General features: G+C 41.2%; 3 protein-coding genes across 8 annotated transcripts; 1 reads left to right on the forward strand and 2 right to left on the reverse strand.

Annotated features, from left to right (window-relative positions):
• The first annotated feature begins 342 nt into the window (after nucleotides 1-342).
• tbx20 (T-box transcription factor 20) lies at nucleotides 343-9,871 on the forward strand. 3 transcript variants are annotated; one of them, XM_061820203.1, is made up of 9 exons: nucleotides 343-621; nucleotides 2,164-2,452; nucleotides 3,147-3,311; nucleotides 4,469-4,577; nucleotides 4,736-4,894; nucleotides 5,938-6,014; nucleotides 7,152-7,154; nucleotides 8,070-8,182; nucleotides 9,010-9,871. In XM_061820203.1, the coding sequence occupies exons 1-9, from the start codon at nucleotides 492-494 to the stop codon at nucleotides 9,318-9,320; spliced, it is 1,356 nt and encodes a 451-aa protein (XP_061676187.1). In that variant the 5' UTR covers nucleotides 343-491; the 3' UTR covers nucleotides 9,321-9,871. The 3 variants fall into 3 exon arrangements, with proteins under 3 accessions (XP_061676187.1, XP_061676185.1, XP_061676186.1); XM_061820201.1 differs by lacking the exon at nucleotides 7,152-7,154 and having other exon boundaries at nucleotides 5,938-6,032; nucleotides 8,058-8,182; XM_061820202.1 differs by lacking the exon at nucleotides 7,152-7,154.
• Nucleotides 9,872-16,497: 6,626 nt separating this feature from the next.
• herpud2 (HERPUD family member 2) lies at nucleotides 16,498-22,051 on the reverse strand. Of its 3 annotated transcripts, XM_061820981.1 has the most exons (9): nucleotides 21,772-21,918; nucleotides 21,185-21,451; nucleotides 20,944-21,021; nucleotides 20,427-20,519; nucleotides 20,236-20,357; nucleotides 20,052-20,156; nucleotides 19,418-19,759; nucleotides 18,067-18,199; nucleotides 16,498-16,954 (listed from the first exon to the last, which is right to left on the reverse strand). In XM_061820981.1, the coding sequence occupies exons 2-9, from the start codon at nucleotides 21,329-21,331 to the stop codon at nucleotides 16,796-16,798; spliced, it is 1,179 nt and encodes a 392-aa protein (XP_061676965.1). In that variant the 5' UTR covers nucleotides 21,332-21,451; nucleotides 21,772-21,918; the 3' UTR covers nucleotides 16,498-16,795. The 3 variants fall into 3 exon arrangements, with proteins under 3 accessions (XP_061676965.1, XP_061676964.1, XP_061676963.1); XM_061820980.1 differs by lacking the exon at nucleotides 21,772-21,918 and adding an exon at nucleotides 21,925-22,051 and having other exon boundaries at nucleotides 20,236-20,519; XM_061820979.1 differs by having other exon boundaries at nucleotides 20,236-20,519.
• Nucleotides 22,052-23,022: 971 nt separating this feature from the next.
• pkdc (protein kinase-like domain containing) lies at nucleotides 23,023-25,697 on the reverse strand. Of its 2 annotated transcripts, XM_061820983.1 has the most exons (3): nucleotides 25,564-25,697; nucleotides 24,961-25,346; nucleotides 23,023-23,883 (listed from the first exon to the last, which is right to left on the reverse strand). In XM_061820983.1, the coding sequence occupies exons 2-3, from the start codon at nucleotides 25,335-25,337 to the stop codon at nucleotides 23,292-23,294; spliced, it is 969 nt and encodes a 322-aa protein (XP_061676967.1). In that variant the 5' UTR covers nucleotides 25,338-25,346; nucleotides 25,564-25,697; the 3' UTR covers nucleotides 23,023-23,291. The 2 variants fall into 2 exon arrangements, with proteins under 2 accessions (XP_061676967.1, XP_061676966.1); XM_061820982.1 differs by lacking the exon at nucleotides 25,564-25,697 and having other exon boundaries at nucleotides 24,961-25,557.
• Nucleotides 25,698-25,885: the final 188 nt, after the last annotated feature.

The raw sequence follows: 25,885 nt of genomic DNA on the forward strand, positions 1-25,885 counted from the left end.
CCTCATGCACGCACGCGACCGCCGTGCACCGTGACGTCTTTGAAGCCCCCCCCCCCCCCATCGCCCCAGACCACCCGCCCACCCCTTCCTCGCCCACCCACCCCTCCTCTGATTGGCCACCGGGACGGGACAGGGTGACGTATGAGCTTCTGCAAAGTGATTGGAGTAAAACAAAACCAAAACCCGAAAAAAAGGAGCCTCAAATTGGCTCTGAGCTCCCCACAAAGATCGGGAAAGCGCCTCCGAGTCACCTGCGAGTCTTGGATGTCCTCCTCCTTCTCCTCCTTCTCCTTCTTCTCCTCCTCCATCGTTTTCTCCTTCTTTTTCCTCCATCATGCGGCCAAACCGGACTTCCTAAAAGCCATCAAACAAGGGGGATTTATTTTTGTATCATTTTACATTTCGTGGGGAGTTGTCTATTTATTTATTTTATTTTAGGGGGTGTTGGGGGTGTCGGGGGTTGGTGGTGGTGGCGGTGGGGGCGGAACGACATGGAGTACAGCAGCTCCCCGAAGCCGCAGCTCTCCTCGCGGGCCAACGCCTTCTCCATCGCCGCGCTCATGTCCAGCGGCAAGCCGAGCAAGGACAAGGACGACGGGGGCAGCACCATCAAGCCCCTCGGTAGGTGCATTTCCCTGGGGGGAGGGGGGATTTTCAATTTAAAAAAAAAAGTGTTTTAATCATACGCAACCTCAAATTAATTCATTTGTCCAATTCAGTACATAATAGAAATTTCTTATAATAGTTGAGGAAATGTCACGTTTTTCACGCACATGCGCGCTAGTGGACTTTATGAATGGAATTTGACTGAGTCAATAAATCACAATATAAACGTCTAACTTCTTTGTTATGTTTGTACTATTTATGAAAATAATGCTCTCAATGACAATATTCCCATTTGCCATTTGCTAGTTGTGTTTTTACAGCGCTTCATAAGATAAAACAAAAGTGCTTCCACGTAGAAATAATAACATTTGGAACTTTTACATTTTTTTATTGCATAAGAAAACTTCTCTTTTTATGCATACTGTATTTACAGTTTTCCATATGGGTGTAATATTCAGATAATAAATATGCTTAATCCCAACATGTATTTTATAGCAGGATGACTCATTCATCCAAAAACAGGAATTCTCTTCTATTTATTAATTTTATCAACGGTTTTTATAAATTGAAATGTTTTGAGAATCGTAATAATCCATTAGTAACATTTCCCATTGCATTTACTTTTTATATGACGGTCAAAAAGTGCGTTGAAAAATAAGAATATATTTCACGTCCACTTGCATTGCTCGTGCGTTTATTTGTTTTTAATTAAATATCTTCTGATTCGGTTATAGATTGCAAATACATAATCACAATTTGTGTTCATCCACGTGCAACATTTTTTTTTATTTCGTGTTTTGTATTCATCTGATTTATAAAAGATATATTTAATCGAAACAGACAATTTTTGCTTTTTAGGGGTTATTTATATTTATTAATGCACAAAGCGTGTTGTAGCGTAATTAATGCTTTGCTAAGTTGTCAATTAATCGTATATTTTATGAGAAATGATAAATGTAATTTTCCTGAATTTATTGACAGTTTGATTTTGCGTTGTTGAGAACGCGATATATTGTCGCAATTGCAATTATATTTTTAAAAGGCGACTTTAATTTAATATGTGGTGGTCTTCCTGTGCAATTTTGTTATATAATTAAAATACACATTACGATAAAAAAAAAAGTAACTGTTCAAAATGTTGTCCATTTTTTTGCCGAAAATTGTATCCTTTAAACAAATAATTATATAATCAAGATTCCATATTATATGTTCATGTCGCCTTCACAAAACGTGTAACAAAGAAATTTACTCCTCCTCAAAATATAATAAACATATCAGTTCTGTTTAGTAAATTCGTTCTTGGTGACAAAATGTAACAACAAATTCATCTCTAAAGTTCTTTTTTTTTTACTCACGAGATGAACTATATTTCATCTAATAATATTATTTAAAAAAACACTTGTATTAATTGGTCCATCCGAACATTTGTCGTTTATTTCCATCATCGCAATCGGATCCCGCCACGAATGCAACCCGATAAAGAAACGAACTTTTTGGGAATATGTTGTCATTAATGTGTCCAAAATTAAATTAATAAATCTAATTTGGCCTTTTCAGAGCAATTCGTGGAGAAGTCTTCGTGCACCCAGGCGGCACCCCCGGACCTGTCGTCGTCCTCATCTTCCTCCTCCTCCTCCCCATCCTCCTCCTCCTCCTCCTCGCTGGACCTGGTCGGGAGCGCGCCTGCGGTGGCCGCGGGGGCGTGCACGGAGCCCCTGATCCCGACCAGCCCGGGGGTCCCGTGCAGCGAGGAGATGGCCAACATCTCCTGCAGCCTCGAGACCAAAGAACTCTGGGACAAGTTCCACGAGCTCGGAACCGAGATGATCATCACCAAATCCGGAAGGTGACGCGACAAAATCCGTCACGATTGCAGACTTTTAAATATTGAATCAGTTCACAATTTTAGACTTCTTAGCAAACGACGAAAATTCCCTTTTATTGCTGACATCAATTTCAATTAGATTTTAATTGAGTTGTTTGGAATAATAATAATAATAAAACAATGGGAAACAAATTTGCAATATGGACCGCGAGCTTCATTTTTATGATTTCGTGCATTTTATTCCCTTTGTCGATCTTTGCTGTATTTGTAATTGGCAAAAGAAGCATTTGATCAGGTTAAATCGAACACTACCTGATATTAAATTATGTATAAACAAAAATTATATATATATATATATATATATATATATATATATGTCTTGACCAGACAATTATTTACAGAATAATAAATGTAAAAGCATTAACACGCACTGACATTAAACTACATTAACACCACCCCTAACACGAGTTTGTTTCTATTTTAATATTCACGAGAAACCATGTCAACATTTTATTATGAACTCATTTTTAGTGTTGATTGCACACTATTGTGCGCGTGCGTGTTTTGCATATTTACTTTTGACATTTCGGTAAGGCGACCTTGAGAGCCCTTAAAGGCAACCAGAAAGAAATGACTAATAATCTTTAAAAAAGAAAAAAAAAAAACCACTCCTCCTCATGACGATATTGAAGAGTGTCGTGTGTGTGTGTTCTAGACGGATGTTCCCGACAATCCGGGTGTCTTTTTCGGGCGTGGACCAAGAGTCCAAGTACATCGTGTTGATGGACATCGTACCGGTGGACAACAAGAGGTACAGATACGCTTACCACAGATCCTCGTGGCTGGTGGCCGGCAAGGCTGACCCTCCTCTACCTGCAAGGTAAACATTAAAATTATAAATATACTATATATTAGACATTTTAGTAGAAGTGTATGAAAAACTGTAAATAGTTGTGTGTGTGTGGGGGGGGTGAATACATACATTAATACCTATAGTAAATCTGAAATAAATAATAACACATAAATTACAAAAGGAAAAAATAAAACAAAAAAACGCTGGAGTTTTTTTTTTAAATAACCAGTTCATATTTCCTGGAGGAAAAAAAAAAATCATCAAAATGACGTCACGTAGCAGTTAGTTCCGTCCGTGAAATCTGATTGGACAAGTCTTCCCATCCCCGCAGTTCAATAGTTGATGGGATTTTAAACTGTACACATCACTCCGCTTGGCAGGTGCTCCTCAACCGATAATTTAACGAGCAAGTGTTACCAACTAGCTAAAAAAAAAAAAAATAGTCAAAAAAATGGATGTAATATCAAAAATTGCATTTAATTTGAAGCATCAAACGGCGGTAAAAATAAAGTAAATTCTATTATAAATGTACAAACAGGAGCGCGAAGTGCTCACGTCACTTGGCATTTCCGGATTATTAGGTGGAGAACTTTGGTGGAGACACATTGACCCTGGCGTGAATTGATGAAATGTGGACAAATCGTCTAATTGGGTCCGTGAAAAGGAAAAAGTAATAGTAAACTTTGTTCGTGTATTCATGTTTAAGTGTGCGTGTCAATGTTGACGTTTTGCGGAACTATTTTTGTTGGCGGAGCTGGACAACTGATTGAATAAACATGCAAATTATAATTTTCTGGCGCTTTTCATTGTTAATTATTAAGAGGTACGCGTAGATGTGTTTTTAAAAATTATATTTCCTTCAGAGCTCAGTCCGCCTCTTACTTACAAACAAATCACAGCCGTGGCGATCACCAACACGTCACTCAATGTTGTCAATCCTGTTTGGAATAAAAGTGATTTTACTCAAACATCAACCGAAATAATTTCAGTAACTCAGCAATTTATTTGGAATTTTGATATGTGTCATATTGTCTTATATTGTTTGAAAAAAATAAATAAAAAGATCGACAGATTCTGTGTACGCCAACCGTTTCAGAAATATATGCGCTGATTGGGTACTTCGAGGGCTCTCGGCCAATCAGAGGCGAAGGTGTGACGTTTCCGCGTTGGTGTTGCATTCACAGGTTGTACGTACATCCCGACTCTCCGTTCAGCGGCGAGCAGCTGATGAAGCAAATGGTTTCCTTCGAGAAAGTCAAACTCACCAACAACGAGCTCGACCAGCACGGACACGTCAGTTATATGTTGATTAAAAATAATCACTTTGAAATGTAAAAAAAAAAAAAAAAAAAAAATCTAATCTTGAAGTGATAGTAGCTGCAATCAAATCAGGTGGATTGATATTGCGGTGATTTATATTGCACTGAATGACGTGACGTGCGCGCTTTCAGATCATCCTGAACTCCATGCACAAGTACCAGCCTCGGGTTCACATCATCAAGAAGAAGGAGCACACGGCCTCGCTGCTCAACTTCAAGTCGGAGGAGTTCCGCACGTTCGTCTTTGTGGAAACCGTCTTCACCGCCGTCACCGCGTACCAGAACCAGCTGGTGAGTCCACAACAACCGCCGATCAATTATCTAGTTTTATGGCCGCTGGAGCAAATTTGTGGGATCTCGAGGTGAAAGAGGCGACTGAGTCTAGGATGTACTCAAGATTTCAAGTTGACTTCTTCGCACTGCTTGTCAAGCTGTGTTTTACCTCCATTGCTGTTCTGTGTGGAGGCTGCTGACAAAGAATTTGGTGGAATGAAGTCAACCGTGCAATTGACCACCTTAAAGTTACAGTGTCCCTTAATTGACCCCCCAAAATTATTAATATTAACACAAGATGACAGGAAAGCACTAGTTTGTTTAAATGAAACTCCTCAACTCCCTTCAACATAGTTCCTTTACACTTATGCCAGGAGATGGTTGCAAAGCCCTACTTTTGTCTAAATGAAACTCTTCAACTCACTTCATCAAAAGCCCTTCGCACATAAATGCTACAAAATGAACACAAAGAGCTATTTTTGTCTAAATGAAACTCCTCAACTCCCTTCAACTTAGTTCCTTTACACTAATGCCAGGAGATAGTTGCAAAGCACTACTTTTTTCTAAATGAAACTCTTCAACTCACTTCATCAAAAGCGCTTCGCACATAAATGCCACAAAATGAACACAAAGAGCTACTTTTGTCTAAATGAAACTCCTCAACTCCCTTCAACTTGGTTCCTTTACCCTAATGCCAGGAGATAGTTGCAAAGCACTACTTTTGTCGAAATGAAACTCTTCAACTCACTTGAACATGAGCCCTTTGCACATAAATGCCACAAAATCAACGCAAAGAGCTAGTTTTGTCTAAATGAAACTCCTCAGCTACGTTCAACATAGTTCCTATACACTAATGCCAGGAGATAGTTGCAAAGCAGTACTTTTGTTGAAATGAAACTCTTCAATTCACTTCAACATAAGCCCTTCACACATAAATGCCACAAAATGAACACAAAGAGTGAGTTTTCTCTAAAGGAAACTCCTCAACTCACTTCAAAATAGCTCAATATTGAATACAAACGCATGGATGGACTAAATTTGTGTGTGTCTGTGTGTGTCAGATCACCAAGCTGAAGATCGACAGCAACCCCTTCGCCAAAGGATTTCGGGATTCGTCTCGGCTGACGGACATGGAGAGGTACAGGGAATTCTGGGAATGCCATGTGGAACGTGGAATTTGTCCCGCCCCTTTCAACTCGGTGTAATTGGAGTTTATTTCAAGTCAATCTTGTGCAATGTTTAAATTGAGCCAGAGAGGTTATAGGTCACAATGGTAAAGCGTTTAGAATGAATAATCTTAGTTTCATTTTTTTTTTTCCCTCCCTTATGTTTCAAAATCCTGGCATTTCAACAGGGGTGTGGAGACTTTTGCAAGCCCGCACTTGACGGTTGCGTCAGCGTATTTGAAGGCTGTCAATTGGGAGCCGATCAATTGATCTTTGGGGAGCTGGCGAGGGAAAACGCGATTAGCGGGCAGTTGGACGACGCTGAGTGATTGAAGCCAACAAGCACCGCCCTCGTACCCTCCCTCTCGCGCTGCATTGTGGGACTTTGCCACAGGGTCGCGCTGATAAAAACGCACATTTGTACTGGTCCGCTGACACATATTGCACTTTGCTAACCTGATTGGGCGCGGGGGGGGAGGGGGGGGGGGCTAATGTGGACACATGGATGGCATCATGCAGACCGCCACATATGCTTAACACACACCCGCGCGCACACACAATTTGTGTCACTGGGCTTGACAAGTGCAGCTTGACAAGACTCAAATGAGGTAATGGACTTGGGGGAATGTGTGGGGGGGGGGGGGGGCGGTTACACACACGCACACACATGCACGCATGAAATAATGTTCTAAGCAATACAATGTCAGATTTGATTCTGATACGGGTTATGTCACAACAAGGAAGTCACAAAAGTCAATAACAATACATAAACGGGATGACAAACATGTTTGCTACAAAGTTCTTGTAGTAATATGTAAAAAAAAAAAATGTAATGATCCCTTTCCTAACAAGAATTACCGTACAGTACAACCTCGGTTCTTGACCACAATCCGTTTCAGAAGGCGGTTCGAGAAGCGATTTGTTCGAAAACCGAATCCCACGTCTGCGTACAGAGGCTGCGTTATACACAATAAAAACGCGCTTTATTTTATTTCCGGGTTTCTTTGCGGTGCGTTCGAATTCACAATAGTCGAGCCAAGCAACTTATGTTATTTCCGGGTTTTTCGGCGGCGTGGGAATTCACAACAAAGCACGTCGTCGTGGGTCAGCCGGTATGCAATGTTATTTCAACAGGGGTGTGGAGACTTTTTATATGCGCCGTACATAACGCGCATGCTTTTCCAAGCATGCACTTGGCGGTTGTGTCAGGTTGTTGCAGGCGTTCAAGAACCGATTTTCGTTCAAAGCAGAAGCAAAAAAAAAAATCTAAAAATTTTCGTTGGAAAACTTCGAGAACGCAGACGTTTGAGGACCGAGTATTCACTGTATTTCTGCTTTTTTTTTTAAGTAACTTATTTCTGGGGGGAAAATAATTTTCTTGGGGAAAAAATTATATGTGAAGTCATAACTTTGCTACTTACATTATTCTGACCCTAACTCGGAAATATTCTACATATCTACACACACACACAGTCGTGAAAAAATACTGGGCGCCTCCTCAAATTCTTATTCTTGCATAGTTTCTTTTTCAGACAACAAATTACTTAAACAGAATGTGTCCTGACAAAATGAAGACAAAAAAAGTCAAAAAAAAAAAAAAATCTGCAATATGATCCAAAGAAAAGTCAAGACATAAAGTAATTAACATCTATCAGTTTGGAAATAGCTACAAAGTCATTTCTTAAAGCTTTAGGACTCCAGCGAACCACAGGGAGAACCATTATCCTCACATCGGAATGATACCCAAGACTTGACAACGAGATGAAAAGTTGAGCGTATTGGAAGGTGCGCGTCTCGTTACATTTGGCATAATTGTAGCACAGTATTTTACAAAAAGCAGATCATATCGTTGCTAGTCTTGGGCTGTTGTGGTCCTTTAAGACCTGGATCACAAACAGAAAATCGCAAAGAAGAATGTTCAGGAGTCAGTTTGTGACCTCATCTGTCGCGGTGGAGAAGGAGCTGGGCTCAACGAAAACAACGGAGATTCATTTTTGGGGCTTGTTGTTCTTGGGATTCTGCTGCAGGGAAAGTGTGGAGAATCTGATCCACAAGCACTCGTATGCCCGCTCGCCCATCCGGACGTACGCCGGAGACGACGACCACATGCCCGACGACGGACACCCGCCGCACCCCAGAGGTGACTGAATGTCCACATTATTGTTTGAATCATTTGGATGATTATCGTCAGCACGTGGGCTTAGTACCAAAGCTTTTTCTCATACACTAAAATAATAATTATTATTTCAGAATCATCAGACAGCTTGATTATTATTACAGTGTACAAGCAGGTTTATTCTTGTAAAAATGGTTAATTTCTTTATCTTGGAGAAAATCCGAGTTTTCATTATGTACAATATGTACATACGATCTATGTGGTGTGATAAAATCTGAATTATGTCTTGTGGAAAAAATGATCTCTGAAAAATATTTTTGAAAAAATAAATGAAAAAAACTTCTCGGGGAGAAAAATATTTTCTAATATGATCAACTTTTTTTTAATTAACAAAAATAAGTAAAACGTTTTTCCCCTCATAAAATGACTTTTTAACTCATAAAAATCTAATTTTTCCCAGAAAATATGTTTTAAAAAATTTTATGGAGTTTAAATATTAAAACATTTTTGTTGAAAAAATAATAGCCGCAAATTTTTTTAAACCAAATATCTTCTTCAAAAAGTCTTGTTAGGGAATATGATTTTTAAAATAATCATTAAATTATTCCTGGAAAAAAATATTATTATTCTCTAAAAATGTTTTTTAAAATAAATAACCACCACTCTAACTCTCTAATGATTGCATAGAAATTGTGCGTCAAAAATTAAAAATGAAATGCAAATGTATGCAACTCCAAAGCTAAATGCAAGTGGACTTTACAATGAGGGTCATTTAACTGGGTAAAAATAAATAAATGAAAAAATGAAAAAAATTGAAATATGACAAAAGATTTCTACGTTGTTGTGCGCAGGCTCAGCATTTAGCGCCTCGGACAACCTGTCGCTGAGCTCGTGGGTGAGCGGCGGCGCGACGGGCTTCTCGGGCTTCCAGCCCCCTCCGTCGCTGTCGGCCATGGGGGCCTCCGGGGCCGCCTCCCTGCCGCACCCCATCCAGGGCTCGCTGCCCCCCTACGGCCGCCTGGGCGTCCCCCTGGCGCCCGGAGGCGGCCCGTCCTTCCCGTCCTTCCACATGCCCCGCTACCACCACTACTTTCAGCAGGGTCCCTACGCCGCCATCCAGGGTCTGCGTCACTCCTCGGCCGTCATGACGCCCTTCGTGTGACTTGACGCCCGCACCCCCGCACTCGCCCCCCCCCCCCCCCCTCGCCCGGACAGCCTCTCTTTTTCATCTTTGTGTAAATAGTTCAGCCGACCCGCCAACAGTAACAGAAAGGACCTCCGACAAGCGGAAGTAACCACCCAAAAGTCCACGGAAGGAACGCAAGGAGCGGAAAGCAGACCCATCGATGTCGGAAAGGTTTTGTTGCCAAGGCAACAAGACGGCGAACCTCAAATCAATGGCTTGGATGTTATCGAACGCGATGGAACCTTGTACGGAGGCCCAGACTGAAAGGAAAACAATCATTAATTATACAAGAAAAAAAATTAAGACTCGGTTTCTCACAAGACTGCAATTTTTTTTTTTTTACCCCTCATTGAATTCATACCCTTTATTTGGAGGAAAAATTAATTGACTTTTTCTTCCATTTTTTTTCAACATGAAATATTCAGATTTTTTGTGTCTGAAGATAATTATTTTGTAAGATTGGAAAGTTTTTTTTTTTGATATCACAAATTTTTTTCTTAATAAATTAAGGACTTTTTCCCCTCACAATTGAGACTGAATTAAGATTGAAATTTTTTGGAATTTTTTTTATTTGTTTTTTTTAAATTAAAAAATACTTTTTCCAAAGCAAATATTCCCAGAAATTATGAATTTGGACTACTAGTATGTTTTTTTTACATTTACTTTTTTTTTCCAAATCAAAACCTTTCCTTCTTATTTTTTTAGCATTTTCAAAAATGTTTTTATTTTTTTATTTTTCCTCCCCAAAAGATTTTTTTCTTCAAACAAAGACTTTTTCTGATTTATTTCTTCAAGAAATGTAGGCCTTTTTCCGCAAAATTAAGACTTATTTTTTTTTTTTTACTGAAAATTATTTCCCCATTACAATACATTTTTCTCCGTTTGAAACACATTATCTATACTTCATTCTTTTTAATAAGACGACTCCAGTATATTTTCATCCTATATTGATTTTTCTTTTCCACTGCGGTCCTTTCGTGAAGCAGAAACTGCAACTGTAAGAAAAACCATGAGAAACCAGTCCAAGGATCCTGGAGGAGCAGAAAGCGGATTCGGGAATATGCAAACCGACGAGAAAAAAAAGAGGAAAAACTTGATGGTCTTCGCGAGGCTGCCGACGACGTTTCCGAGCTTCCAAACTCGTGTACAGTAACAAAATTGAAGTTAGCGCTGGCTCAGTATAGAGACAAGCAAACGCCAGCACGCATGCCCGAGTAAATCACTTGAAAAATGAAAAAAAAAAAAATTAAAAATAAAGTTTTGCTTTGAGGTGCTAACTTCCAAGTTTGAAAACGTCAACTTCTCTGCTTGGTTAACGAATGCTAACCAGTTGCATTTTGTGTTTTAGTTTGAAAGGGATAAAAGAAAAAAAAAGGTCTTCCTGGGAATTATCATCATTATTTATTTATTATTTGGCTTCTAGTACAGTGGATTACAAAAGTCCACACACCCCATTACAAAGACCAGGTTTTTGTCATATTAAAAATGGGATGAAGGTAATTTACGTCAAAGCTTTCATTTTCCACAAATGTAACCTCTAACCTGTACAACAGAGAGCTTAATAACTTGAGATAATGGAGTTGCAAAAGTCTGCACACCCTATTGTACCCGCTATGTGGCACATTCAAACTGATGGTAAATGGGAGTCAGTCCACACTTGCCTTTGAGTCAAGATCAGATGTTTTAGTCTACTTTTCCTGATTTATTTTAGTTTTTAGTTATTTTCACAGCAATGGATGGGAAAGCTTTGAAATTATTTATCTTGATCTATTTTTTAAATAGAGTTCACAAAAGCTGGGAGTTAAACAGGGTTGTGTAGACTTTTTTGTGTATCCTGTTATTAACATTGGCGTCCAAATGACTACATTGGATAACATTGAAATGAGGCCTATAGGATATTATAAATATCAATTCAGCTTAATTGTCTTCTCATAATTGTTTTTGTGATTTTTTTTCTTCACAATTAGAATTTTAAAATTCATATCACTGAAACAGAAAGGTTTGACTCCAAAGTCACATTGCTGATGTCATATTTTCAATTCTGGTGGGGCATAAGAATATGTACATTAAAAAAAAATCATCCTGATTATTTATTTGGGTTCCATGAATGTAAAATGTACAAATCACATTTGCTTGTTTGTTGTCATTTGAGCACCAAACAATCTTGTTTTGTTTTTTTTACCTTGTTTTTTAAGTGCAATATATTTATTTTGTTCTCTGAAAATAATGTGTAATGTATCACCTTGAAAAAGTTGTCAAACATAAAAAATATATATCACCACCCAAATCCTGACTTGTTTTTGTTCCATTCGTATTTGCACATAACATCTGAGCTACATATTTTTGAGTATTTATACATCTAGAAAATGTTTATTTTAAAGTTAAGGTTATCAGGGTTATGTAAATGACTGCGATGGACTCCATTCAAGTAGACATTGACAAAATAATACTACTGATCAACAGCGCCCTCTGGTGGCGACTTGCTTTTGTGTGGGGCTATTTTTTAAAATGACACGAGAATTTTAGAAAATTTAGAAAAATAAATATAAAAAAATGAATGTGAAAAATAATAAAAATGTATTTATAAAAAAATACAGGCTAAAATTGGCATAAATACAAACACAAACACACAAAGGACAAATTACAAATGAGTGTCATAACTAAACGAAATGGAAAAATAAAATGAAGAAAAATAATGTCAAAAACTTAAAATTAGATGTGGGATTTTTAAATAAAATGTTAAGTGAAAAACGTGTTTATCAAATTAGATATTAGATTAAAAGTCTATGGAAAAAATGGGGAAGAGCTTTTAAAGGATGGATAAATAAGTGAATCGGTGAATAAGTGGTATAATTTCTGAGTTGTGAAAATAAACAGGCGTAAAATTAAAGAAAAAATTCAAACTTTGCAAACTTGATTTTTATTTTATTTTTTTTATTACTTTTGCACTTAAGTTTGTTAACTTTGTTAGTTAACTTTGCTGTGATGTACATTTCAGAGATTGTATTTCACTTTTGTACCGTACCTAACTTCCTGTCACTTTGTACTTCTTAAACTTTTTGTACTTAATTACTTTCCAGAATATATTGTTTTTACCTTTGTACAGGCATTTCATGAATATTTCTACCTTTACCAGTATTATTCTTTTTTAAACGTATAAGAAGAGAGTGCGAGTACATTTGCCCCAACCCCTGCCTGGTTTCTATCAATTTAACATTTAGCCCATTTTCTTCCACCCGGGGCTTTTAGCAATCGCTACGAAACGAGCTAACGGGTCGGTTCCGCGGCTATCTTGCTAACAATATGCTAATAGATTAAGAGCAGGCCGCGTGATGGATGGCGTGTCTGCGGGCATTTAGCGGCAAAGTGCTTTCTGAGCTCCAAGACGCCACCAAAGTGCTCGGAGGACAAGCGACATGTCCGTGATGAGACACCAACAAGACAGGAAGTGGAAGCGGGATTCAAACCCAATGTCGCCGGAACGCGTTTAGCATAAAAAGCTTGACGATAAATGACATTTATAAAGATAACATGCGCCGCAGTTTGCATCGATTAAATCATTTATTGCTTTTCTTATTTGTACTGTTTTATTGAAGCGATTATTTTTTTAATCAGTATTGTGATTACGACGATGATTAATACTAATGTGATATAATGGTCAGAATTGTATTTTATTATTTTTATTCGTGCAGTTATATTTTGGTATTCATGTTGCTATTTTCATTCACAACTGCATCACAATAAACGTGAATATGGTGGAAATCTGGATTTTTTTTTTCAATCACTCAAATCCAAAAGCAATTTTTAAAAATATTATTTACAAATTATTGAAACGTAAACAAACAATGCTACTGACTATCCTTGCTGCTTGTTCTCACTACATTCATATATACATAATACTATGCATAGAATAGCATTACTTCATTCTCTACCATAGATGAGATGAGAACCAGTCACGTCACTTTACTTTCCTCATACAGTACAATGTTTCACAAATTAGCCAACCACTCCCTTTGAAGCCAACCCCTCCTCCAATTTTCTAGAACTGAAGCACTACAACAATAATAAACATTTGGCTAATTTATGGCTTACCGTAATTCCCGGTGTGACGGTCTGAGCGCTCCCGGTGCTGAGAAGTCTCCTTGTGATTAATGCGCATCCGCGTATTTTGTAAACTTCCGGCCAGTCTGAAACTTCCCCATCCATCCATACATACATACACACATGTACCATTCGAAAACTTGTCGCCGAGTGTTCATTTTCACTATGGACGTCTCAGAAAGACGAACACAGCGAATGTACATATACGTGTATATCTTTTTATCAACTTTTGTTTGAAGGTTAGGTCATAACGTATGTTAGCTCCGTCTATGTAGAAGAAGAGGAACTATGGGACCGGGGGATTTCCCAGTAAGCGTTTGCTACGTACCCAGAGTTCCCCTCTCCGTAACGCGCGCGCATTAATCACAAGGAGACTTTTCAGCACATGGGAGCGCTCAGACCGTCACACCGGCCAACAGAGCGCACCTGGTTACAAGCTTCACCGAGTACATTTGTAAAGGAAATACCATTTGGTACATACGTACGCCGCAGCTGTGAAAAAGCCGCAAGTGCCCACATTGAAATCCACATTAAAACATGAGGTATTTACAAAGAAAGACTACACAGAAAGAGTTTAACGCTAACGCTAGTGCTAACACTAGTCCTAATGCTAACAGGCCCAGTTAAAATAAAACTTACCGGTAAATATCACTCAGACATGCCAGTAACACAGCAGCAACACGCTAGTGCAGCGCTGACGCTAGTGCAGCTCTAACAGGGCCGGTAAAAGTCACTTCCTCAGCACATGTATTCCACCGGTCTCATTCTTACCTTTTCTGCTCGAGTGCCCCCTTGCGGCCGTTACAAAAAATGCACAAATTAGCCGCATCACTGCATAAACCGCAGGGTTGAAAGCGTGTGATAAAAGTCGCGGCTTGGAGGCCGGAAATTACGGTATAAACGATCAAATATGTATAAAAAAATTAACATGATTTTAACAACGTAAAGTCATAAAGTAGCCAATAAGTCTCAATCAGCCACCACCTTTAGCTATGCGAAAAGTAGACCAACCCCTTTGGTGTCTGTGTGTCGACCTCAAATCAACTGAGCAAACTGTCAAACACACTCGCACGGTTGTAATGAAGTGAGTATGTCCTCTAAAGACAAGGAGGTTTGATAGGAGAGAAACAGGCTGAATAACAACAACTTATTATGATGATGAAATGTCCTACAAGAGTCCAAACACTTAAAAAAAAAAAAAAAAAAAAAAAAAAAAAATCAGCTCAGATAAGGAGCGTTGGAAGGCACAAGGGGGGACACCGGGGTAAGATCCTAACCCGATTGGATCGACGGGGCGGGGACGTAACCAAATCAAACGTCCGTCAAGCCCATGTCATGCATAATTAATTGAGCCCGCTACAGAAAAATCCATGCTGATTGCATTACGACTTTTCGGGGGACTCGTCTGAAGTGCATCGCGTCGTGTCGTTTAATGCCGCTGCCCATTCTTGCTGCTTTTTGTGCACATTCACATCTGACATTAATATCGGCTGCATAATATCAGCACTGAGAGTTCACGTTATTGGTATTTGAATGCTTCTATGGAGATTATTGTTACATTACAGTCATTAGTCACATCCAACGCTGCTGACTATTCTTGCTGCTTCCAATTCAATTCAAATCTACATTTATAGTTCAAACCAGAATTTCGCTTTTTTCCCCCATCTAACATGAAATCACACTTAATTCCTGCTATTAATAATTTTTTTGTCATCCTACTTGCATTCATTTATTCAGATTTTTTTTTTTTTACTAAAACCTGTATTGCATTCCTAAAACCAATTCTACTCATCATATTAAGTTCAGTGCATATGTGTATCGTGTCAATTCATATTTAGTTGTCACTTTCCAATTTTGGTGTTCGTTTATTGTCAACAAAATTTATTGTTTACTTATATCTATTCATCGTTGCATTTATTTACGCATAGTTGTGACACCATCGTTGGTCTTTAACGTAATTCCCGGCCTACAGAGCTAGTGCCGCGCTAACACTGACGCGAACAGGGCCGGTTAAAATAAAACTTACCGGTAAGTATCACTGAGGCAGGCCAGTAACATAGCAGCAACACGCCAGGGCAGCGCTAACAGGGCCAGACCGGTAAAAGTCACTTTTTCTGCACATATATTTCACCCGTCTCACTTTTACCTTTTCCACTCGAGTGCCCCCTTGCAGCCATTACAAAAAATGCACAAATTAGCCGTATCACCACACAAACCGCAGGGTTGAAAGCGTGTGAAAAAAGTCGCGGTTTATAGGCCGGAAATTATGCTAATGCTTGAAATTAAAATACAAGAAAAAAAATGTTTACTGCACGGCAACAACCTAGCAGAGTATTGGCCAAGGCCAAATTGTAACATCTTATTTGCAGTGATTGTGACTCCAATACACTTCTTGATACTAATGTGAATTATTTAAAAAAAAAATATATATATGGCATATTAAACTGAATCAAAATATCCATACCATTACATTAATACACAAATACTAAATATGCAAACATTCAGCTCATGGATGTAATAGAAAACTAAACAAATTGTCTACATATAAGCAGTTTAATTTCCGGACTACAAGCTGCGATTTTTCACACGCTTTCAACCCTGCGGTTTATGCGGTGATGAGGCTAATTTGTGCATTTTTCTCATGGCCACAAGGGGGCACTCGAGCGAAAAAGGTAAGCGTGAGACCAGTGGAACATACAGTATGTGCCGAGGAAGTGACTTTTACCGGTCTGGCCCTCTTAGCGCTGCGTTAGCGTGTTACTGCCGTATCGCAATTATTTTTAGCTAGCTGCACTAGCGTTAGCTAGTGTTGCTGCTGTTACTGGCATGTCTGAGTGATATTTACCGGTAAGTTTGATTTTAACTGGGCCTGTTAGCATTAGCAGTAGCGTTAGCACTTCGCTAGCGTTAAACTCTTTCTGTGGACTGTCTTTCTTTGTAAATATCTTGTGTTTCAATGTGGGTTTCGATGTTGGCACTTGCAACTTGCATATTAATGAGTTGTCACAGCCGTTGACATGGGCAGCAAAGAACTAACGAGAAAGAAAAACAATTGAACAGACGGAAAGCTTTTTATTCTCCAAAAAAAGAATAAGTGTAGCCATGAGATCAAAGTAATATCTTGCGTATGAATTGTTAAATAGACAAACCACACCATCATGATGCACATTGTCAAACATTCACCTTTGCCCTCTTTCCTATCGGAAGGTTGCTCGCTCCCTTTTGTGTTATTATGCATCTATTCATAATTACTGTACAGTATTTCCAAAACGTTCTTTGTCAGACTTTATCGAAGAGCCACAGTAAAAAAAAAAATCTACATGGGTTCACTAGTTTAGGCCTGTGGAGGACTAACGAGGACGCAGCCCAGGGGGGAAATCGGGAGGTTGCTGGGGCCAGCCCTCCGGAACGAGGGAGGCGAAGAAGGTGCTGACGAAGGACCACGCCGCGGTGAGCAAGCCGCGGTCCTCTCGCTCGGCTTCCTCCATGCCGTGGTCCATCACTCGCTCCTGAAGACGAGCAAACATGTCGTTCAACGCTCAGGCCTTCTTGGATTTCACGGAACTTTCAGCTTGTTCTGGAATTTCTCACTTTCTTTTTTGCTTCTTTTACTGCATAATGAGTTTAACTAACAACACAACTCTTGTCATTATTATAAAAAAAAATATATATATATATATATATATATATATACACACACACATTTGTTTTTTCTTTATAGTGCTTGAAATTGGAAGTTTGTTTGCACAATGAATTTTATTTTAAAATAATTTGTGCATTTTTTTCTCACGGTCACAAGGGGGCACTCGGGTGTAAAAGAGTGACACTGGTGGAATATATGTGCCGAGGACGTGACTTTTACCACACCGGCCCTGCTGTGTCTCAGTGATGTTTTCTGTTTTTTTTTTTTTTTTTTTTTTTTTTAATCGGCCCTGTTAGCACAGCGCTCTCATTAGCATTAGCGCAGCTGTACTAGCGTTAAACTGTGTACCGTCTTTCTTTCTTTGCAAATATCTTGTGTTTCAATGTGGGCACTTGCAGCTTTTACACAGCTGCGGCATACGTATATACCAAATGCTATTTCCTTTGCAAATTTATTGGGTGAGGCTTATAACCAGGTGGGCTCTGTAGGCCAGGAATTACGGTACTTCAAATCAAATTAGGACTATTCACTTGCTCCATTGGACTCTAGTAAACCATTAAAAGCCTTCCAGAAACTAAAAATATCATGTGAAAATACATTTCTTGTCCAAAAATTAATGAATGTGATTTGGTAGTTGAGTTTAGAAAGTAGGAAAACTTATTGTTACCACAACATAAAAAAAGGTTAAGTGTCAATTTTTACAGCAATATGACCTTATGATCTTATCACATTTCTAGATTTGGGGAACAGCATTTTGTATGTCTTATTTTCTATCGTTTAACTCTTGCTTGTTCATCAAGATTCAAAGTAAAAATTTCTTGAAATAACTTGGAAATTACACATCACAACGCAAAGAAGTTACTGTTGCAGCTCCTCTTTGTTTACGAACATACGTCAGACGAGACACGGTTTGAACTTCGGAAAAGGCAATAGCGTCCGATAACCGGTTACGCTGTGATGCAATGTGTCAAAACGCACCAATTCCCGTAAGCCCCGCTGCATCTCAGCTTCCTCCCGAGCTTGGATTTGCTCAGGATCCTGAAAGTCCGGTGGCTGCGGCTGCGGCTGCTGCTGCTCCAGCGTCCTGAAGGGAAACCAGCCCACCTGGTGCCTAAAACAAAAAGAACTTTCTAAACTTCTGCTTCAAACAGCATTTAATGGAGACATAACATGTAAAAGTATATATAGAGGTGCAATGATCGATCAATAATCGAATCAACTGATCATTTTTGCTGATTATCAAATCAATTGACAATTCTTGATCTATTAACACTTTGAGCACCAGAATATTCAAAACTACATTTATTTTGATAATAATAACGCATACTTATCTTTGTTTTTCGTTAAAATAAGATATTTGCAAACATACTTGGGAAAACATTTTTGCCCATATTCTGACAGATATAAAGAATTTGTCTCATATACAACTCGATGTGTCTAGATCATCTTCCCTTCCTTAAATCCATCCATTTTCTTAGCTGCTTATCCTCACAAGGGTCACGGGGAGTGCACGAGCCTATCCCAGCTGTCAACGGGCAGGAGGCGGGGCACACCCTGAACTGGTTGCCAGCCAATCACAGGGGAGATAGAGACAAACAGCCGCACTCACAATCACACCGAGGGGCAATTTAGAGTGTCCAATTAATGTTCCATGTTTTTGGGATGTGGGAGGAAACCGAAGTGCCCGGAGAAAACCCACGCAGGCACGGGGAGAACATGCAAACTCCACACAGGCGGGTCTGCGATTGAACCCGGGACCGCAGAACTGTGCGGCCAATGCTTTACCAGCTGCGCCACCGTGCCGCCATGTTCCCTTCCTTCAAGTGTGAAATTAAAACAACTAAGTAAATCTTTGCTCGTGTACCTATTTCTGAAAATGTGTGAGCGAGCGCTTCACAATTTCCACTCTCACGTATCAGAGTGGCTAATTTAAATAACCCCCACCCTCACGCAGACCTTCACTGCCTATATCTTGGCAACCAAATTTTTAAGCGGCGCACTATCTAAAAGAAAAGTAAGCAGAGATCTCGGCTGGTGAAATCTTTTGGCTTGTCACAGCGTAACATCTCAGGTCAGTTACCAAATCTCAGGCAGCGCGGTGGAGCAAGAGGTTAGCGTGTCTTCCTCAAGACTTGAGGACATGGGGTTACTCCGGATTCCTCGCACAAACCCAAAACATGCCCGTTGGCCTCAATGAGAAATCTAAACTGTCTCTAGTGTGAATGAGAGCCTGAATGCTTGCTTGTCCACACTGCACGCGGCCTGCGATTGACTGGCGATCAGTCCAAGGCGCACCCCGCGTCTCTCGCCCAAATCCCTTTCGACTCACAGATAAACCAGCATCATGGCGCCCGCGACCACGACCAAGCGGCCGAAGGTGGAGTAGAAGTAGACGAAGCTGAGCAGGACGCAGACTCGGAACAGCGCGTACAGCCAGTCCAGCCAATCACGGTTCAGCCCGTCCTCGTTCAGCACGTCCCCCCCGGCCTGCGCGTTCATCTGGATGTTGGCATCCGCCGCGGCAGGTGGCACCAGGTTCTCCGGCACGGGGTCGGCGGCCCGGACGGGCGCCAGCGGGGGGCGCGCGGTTTCATTAGGCCGGGGAGGCGGCGGTGGCTGCGAGGTGGCAGCGGGGAAGCTTGGAGGCTGAAAGGCCGCCACCGCCGCTTGACTGCGATGAGGAAGATGGAGGAGGACATTTACAAGACCCTCAAAATTAATTTTTACATCACCAAGACAAAAAAGCCGCTAATTAAAAAAAAGTACACAACTGAATTGATTAATCACCCAGCGCTATTTCTGTCATAATTTAATGAAAAGGTTGTCAGCAGCTTCCATTTTGTTAAACGCTGAAAAAAAAGAGGATGATTGTTTCCTGCTGCACACAAAATCCCAGTGACGAGATATTATTGCGTTTATACTGTATGTAAACCGCACAACAATGCAAGACTAATCATACTCACTACTGCATGTAGTAGTGTCGTGCATAGATCTGCTGCCACCACCACATCTGCATGGGCATCAACATCTGGGCACCTTGCAAAGGCAACCGGGCTCCTCCTTGAGGCCTAGTATTGAAAATGATGAAAAAAAACAAAACGTTTTCTTAAAGAATAAAGCAGGAGGTGATAAATGTGCTATGCGCACCATTGAGGTATGCCGGCAGGGCTGCGAGGGTTAAAGTTGAGGATGGCGCCTCGACGCCTGAGCCCATCTGGACCTTCCGGAAGGGAAGTGTCAGGAAGCGCCGACGTTGCAGTTTTTGAATTCTTAACAAAGATGAGAGGAGCAATCAGAAGTTGACACGTGGCGGAGACAACGGGGGGCGTGATACTCACGCCGGCGTTGAGCATGGAGACACTACTAGGTCCATGTGAGTCCGGCTGAGTGCAAAAGTTGTACACCAGATGCAACACGTGGTGCTCGTTATGCTGCCCGAACAGACACAAGAGACAAGAAACAAGGGGAAGATTTGGGTGTAGGTTTAGAAATTCTGGGGTTAGGCCAGGATTTAAAAGTTGATTATTATCCACTCGGCAGAGAAAAAAATAAACTCACATGCGGCAAAAACTGTCAATCGCTTCGGCTAACAGCTCAGTTTAAAGTTAGCTCCTCCCACAATATATTGTACAAAGGTTTAAGTCTTTAAAAAAAAATTACAAAAAGGTGGATTTGCGAGTACCAAACCGCAAATGAGCAGAGGTTCCCTGCGTATCCTTTAAATTTGGAAGCTATCGGACAAGATGTCTAAGGCAAAAAAAAAAAATCATTTTTGAAGGACGACAAGAAATGATCAAATTGACACTAAAATGGCGACGCCAAACCAAATAGCAGACTACTGCGGTCAACGTGTACCTGGCGCAGCACATCTCGGAGATGGAGGTGGTCCTCCAGGAGATTTCCCAAGTACACCAGCCGCTGATCTCTGGAGCGCTGCAGTAAACATTGAGAAAATGTTGGGGATTTTATTTGATTTTTTTATACAGGTGCGACCAAGATAAATCCTGTTTTTTTTTGGGTCCTTCTTTTGCGACCCGGAAGTACTTGTGACATCACGGTGAAACGTCCAATACCGAAGAGTGGTAGAATGACTCACAGGCTTGCCGGGGTATACGTTGGCGATATGACTCTTCAGCTTCTCCACCGTCCAGCTCAGGAAGCAGTTGACGGTGTGGTCTTCATACTTCTGGTCGGGGGTCTTGATGACCAGGGTTACCGGGGTGTCTGCTGCCCCTGACGCCATGATTCATAGTTGTCGTGTCACCGCCTGAGCAGAAGCCCCCTTCAAAGCATCGCTGAGGGACGTTACGCCTTCTACATCATTCCTTGAGGGGGGGCAGGTTTGTTCAGTCGGTGGAGATTTCTGGTAGGGGGAGGAAGAGATGACACCTGGTCAAAATCGCATGGCAAATGTCTTGTATCTTCTTGAGGCTTTCTGATTGTTTAACGCTTGGAATGTCTGCTAAATGCCTTGCACTTTCGTGAAAAAGGCTTCAGGGGATGAATTTTGAATACTAACATACTTGCTGACTTTAGTAGTAACTCTTCCCACTATGGCTGTTAAAAACTGTGCGTTATCAAGTTTAATTTTTGTAACCGTTTTAAGCATTTAACCTAACGGCACTAAGCCCAAGTACAGATTTTACCATATTGCGTAAAGTATTATTTATTTAGCATGTTTACCAACTAGTGTTCGCTCGGCGGCTAACGTAGCTGCTAGCTCTCGTTAGCAATTAAAACATCTCGGCTTCTCTCCTGTTTCCACACAGCGACTCTCGGCTTTGAGAGCGCCTTTAAAAGGTAAAAAAAAAAAAAACCTTTGCCTTCCGCGTTTACCTCTTTGGAATGCGTCGATGGTGAAACGACGCCGTCGCCTTCTGTTTATTCGGACTTGTTGTTGTCAATGACGTAATTGCGAAAACATGTCTGACGTTTCCGCGTGGTGTGACGTAACATGAGCGCGACAACTAAAGGGAAAAATGTCGTCGTCGTCGCTCAAGAATATAGCATTTAGTTCGATTGCATACGAGCAAAATATGACATAAGTGCACGTTTTAATATTTTATAATTTCCATGCATATTTTAAAAATATATTTTCAGTTATCCAAAATATTAATCATTTAGGTGCAACGACACTCAACAATTATAATATTGGGGGCGGGGCGAATATTTTCATTCACATGGTCACGTGCGCTTCCTGGCATCAGCAGTATGTGCAGATGTGGGGAACAGCACATGACTTACATGAAATAAACATCTCTAAAAAAAAAAACTTTTAAACAAATTAGCCCTTTTTTAATGAGCATTTGTATGTAATTATTCCAGATATATGACAATATCACATTTTAAAACTTCAGAAAGGTGGCTTTGATTGTCGTTTAAAAAAAAGAAGGGAAAATTAAAGTCTTAATTTGGCAAAAAATTTTAAATGTTGGGTCGAAACTGGGTCAGACTACATATTAGAGCCGTACATTTACATGATTTATCAAGTTTTATCATTTTTGAGGCCCTGTAGCTCAGCGGTAAGAGCACTGGTTTGGTAAACCAGGGGTTGTGGGTTCGTATCCCACTGGGGCCTCCACTCCCTGAGAAGGGTTGCCTCAGGAAGGGCATCCGGCGTAAAAATTGTGCCAAACATATATGTGCGTTCATCTGAGATGACACGCTGTGGCGACCCTGAAAGGGACAAGCCTAAAGATACTTACTTACTTTATCAAGTTTTATCATTTATTTGACAACAATTTATTTCTAAATTGCAGTTTTACTCAAAATCATACTTGGATTTCCTGTTGAGGAAATACAAGAGTTAAGTGGATTTTAATGTTACTGTTTTTGATACAATTGATCCATTTTAAAGAACTTTGAAAGGGAGTCCGAAGGAAAATGTATTTTTTTGAAAAATGTATTAAAATGAAATTGGGTCAGACTTAAAAATAAATGTTAAGCCACAGACAATTTTTATTTTGTCAGTCATGTAAGGAACAAAATGTATATATTTTTTTAAATCTGAAATAATGTTAATGAAATAATTTTTCTGCTGGTGTGTACTGTATCACAACACTCACAAAAAGATGATGAAGATTTTGAGATGTTGGGCGCAAAAGGCAAATATTACAAAATTATTCTAAGTGCTGTATATATATATATATATATATATATATATATATATATATAAACTGTTATAGTGATGTTTTTGTTTGCATTCAGAGCTTGAGCTTGTGCAGAACCTCATCAGCCAGCCTCTTGCTGTAGCGGTCGACCTTCCTGTGTCCCGGCATCCACCCCAGCAGGAAACGACGGAAGTCGGTCCAGGCGAAGGCGAACATCTCCCGCCACTCTTCCTCCAGCGCCGCAAAGTCTGCCTGGGTGCTCACCCCACGCTTTAATTCGGCAAAGTAATGGTCCAGCAGGCCCGGCACCTTCTTGTCGCACTCTCTCTCCTCAAGGCAGCTGGACAAGAAGTACGCCACATCCTTCATCCCGCAGCCGCCACCCACATACTGGAAGTCCACGGCCGCCACGTCCCGTCCGTCCCCAGGGAAGCAGAAGTTGGCCAGCTTGGCATCGCCGTGGACGACCGTATGGAAGCGGCAACCGTTGAGCGCCGCATCCAGGGCGCCGGCCGCCGCCTTCAGCCTGGCGTCGCCCATGGCCTCCAGCTCGTCCGGGCGCGTTTCCAGGTGCCAGTAGGTGCCGATTGGCCACAGGCCCTGTGGGGACACGCCCAGGAAGTGAGCGTGGAAGTGGGCCAACCAGCTGAGGCAGGCCCTCATCTCGTCGTCCTTCACGCTGGTTCTGCAAGTACAACAATAAAAGGGCCTATTTAAACAACTACATCCATCCATTTTCTTAGCTGCTTATCCTCACAAGGGTCGCGGGCTAGAGCCTATCCCAGCTGTCAACACACAGGAGGCGGGGTACAGCCTGAACTGGTTGCCAGCCAATCGCAGGGCACATCGAGACAGACAACAGCTGCAGTCACAATCACATCTAGGGACAATTTTGAGTGTCCAATTAATGTTGCATGATTTTGGGATGTGGGGGGGAAACCGGAGTGCCCGGAAAAAACCCACACAAGGCACAGGGAGAACATGCAAAGTCCACACAGGCGGGTTCGGGATTGAACCCTGAGACTTCAGAACTCTGAGACCAACGCTCTACCAGCTGCTCCACCGTGCCGCCTAAACAACTACAAGTGGTGCAAAATCTATTCCTGTGTGGGGGAAAAAAATGTTGATTTCATACCAGGTCATGTGGTGTGAAGTAATTGTTTACGATGTTGTGCTATATTTATTTTCCTTTTATATACTGTATGTGGCGGCACGGTGGAGCAGCTGGTAAAAGCAATGGCCTCAAAGTTCTGAGGACCAGGGTTCGATCCCAGCCCTCCCTGTGTGGAGTTTGCATGTTGTCCTCTCAAAACCATGCAACATTAATTGGACACTCTAAATTGCGCCTAGGTGTGATTGTGTTTGTCTCCATGTGCCCTGCGATTGGCTGGCGACCCATTCAGGGTGTACCCCGCCCCCTGCCCGTTGACAGCCGAGATAGGCTCCAGCACTCCCCGTGACGCTCATGAGGATAAGCGGCAAAGAAAATGGATGGATGGATACTGTATGTGCAGGAAAAAAATAATACTGAAATTATCCTAGATCATGTGGTGCAAAATCTACCGTTGTTTAAATTATATTAGATTTTATTTTTACAACCAACTACAAATTGTGCAAAACAACAAGGAAATCATTCATGGGTTGCAAAATATGTTTCCCATTTAAGTTATTAGCCTCTGACATAGTGACATCAGGATTTCATTTCTTTGTGAGTTGTCAGGAAGTCCACTATCTTAATGGGGTGTAAATTAAAGTACAAAACCTCCTTCGGTCGTAACCGGCCACGTCCAGGTCCTCCAGCACGATGAGCATCTCGTTTCCATGGGCGCAAGCGGTCAGACAGGCGGGTATCCTGCACCGAGGATTGGTGGCGTAGTTCTGGTACCAGTAGGTCTCCACCTCGTAGGACCTCACCTTCCTCAAGTGGGAGCGCTCGGCCGCGGGGTCGGCGGCTGCGTGCTCAGCCCGCGCGGGAGGGAACTTGACGTGCTTGACGATTACAGATGGCCGCTCGCAGCCTTCCAGGTGCAGGCGGACGATCTCGCCGTAGCCGCTCCACAGAGTCTGGATCGTGGCGCCGACGCGTAGCGAGGTCGCGCCGCACGCCCGTAGTACCACATCACGGTGGTCCGGCTTCATTTACGGTCACTGGGAAGCGTCAGAACCTTTTATTCATGGACTCCGGAATGAAAACTATAATGCGGAAATAGTACGGCAAGTCCGTTTGGACAAACTACATGGCTGCACAAGTGGAAAACACGTTAGAACAAATTACATGCTGCCACTGCCAACTTGCGAAATATTTAACACACGAAGGGTCGTTAGTGCCAACACAAAACAAGGTATACAATACTTTGATACTAACCGATCCCTTTCCACCTCTGGCGGAGGAAGACGGCTGTTACAAAGTCCTTCGAAATCGAAAGTGCCAAAGTATACGACGGTGTGGCCGGTCACGTGCCAGAATAAACTAGCCAATCATAGTGCTGCAGCGTGTGTCCTGGAGCCAGTAACATTAAAGTAGGGCGTGTCCTGCCAGGAAACCAAGTGCGAGCCCACATCAACAAGCAAATGAGAAAAACTACTTTTTGGACACTGCCTTTATACATGTCTTTAAAAGCAGTAAAACAGAACAGAACTTATTCCACCAACATTATGATGAATAATCCTGCAAAGTTATGCATAGA

The sequence above is a fragment of the Syngnathoides biaculeatus genome, chromosome 5 (assembly GCF_019802595.1).
Source record: "Syngnathoides biaculeatus isolate LvHL_M chromosome 5, ASM1980259v1, whole genome shotgun sequence".
NCBI classification, from domain to species: Eukaryota; Metazoa; Chordata; class Actinopteri; order Syngnathiformes; family Syngnathidae; genus Syngnathoides; species Syngnathoides biaculeatus.

Excerpts from the sequence above, each read along its gene's own strand:
- tbx20 (XM_061820201.1), top strand. The coding sequence starts at position 492 with ATGGAGTACAGCAGCTCCCCGAAGCCGCAGCTCTCCTCGCGGGCCAAC. Across the intron at positions 622-2,163 it reads CAGCACCATCAAGCCCCTCG|AGCAATTCGTGGAGAAGTCT; the intron begins GTAGGTGCATTT and ends TGGCCTTTTCAG. Across the intron at positions 8,183-9,009 it reads ACACCCGCCGCACCCCAGAG|GCTCAGCATTTAGCGCCTCG; the intron begins GTGACTGAATGT and ends TGTTGTGCGCAG.
- herpud2 (XM_061820980.1), bottom strand. The coding sequence starts at position 21,331 with ATGGCGTCAGGGGCAGCAGACACCCCGGTAACCCTGGTCATCAAGACC. Across the intron at positions 20,157-20,235 it reads CCTGCCGGCATACCTCAATG|GCCTCAAGGAGGAGCCCGGT; the intron begins GTGCGCATAGCA and ends TTTCAATACTAG. Across the intron at positions 18,200-19,417 it reads GCCATGATGCTGGTTTATCT|GCACCAGGTGGGCTGGTTTC; the intron begins GTGAGTCGAAAG and ends TTTTTGTTTTAG.
- pkdc (XM_061820983.1), bottom strand. The coding sequence starts at position 25,337 with ATGAAGCCGGACCACCGTGATGTGGTACTACGGGCGTGCGGCGCGACC. Across the intron at positions 23,884-24,960 it reads GCCGGTTACGACCGAAGGAG|AACCAGCGTGAAGGACGACG; the intron begins GTTTTGTACTTT and ends TTGTACTTGCAG.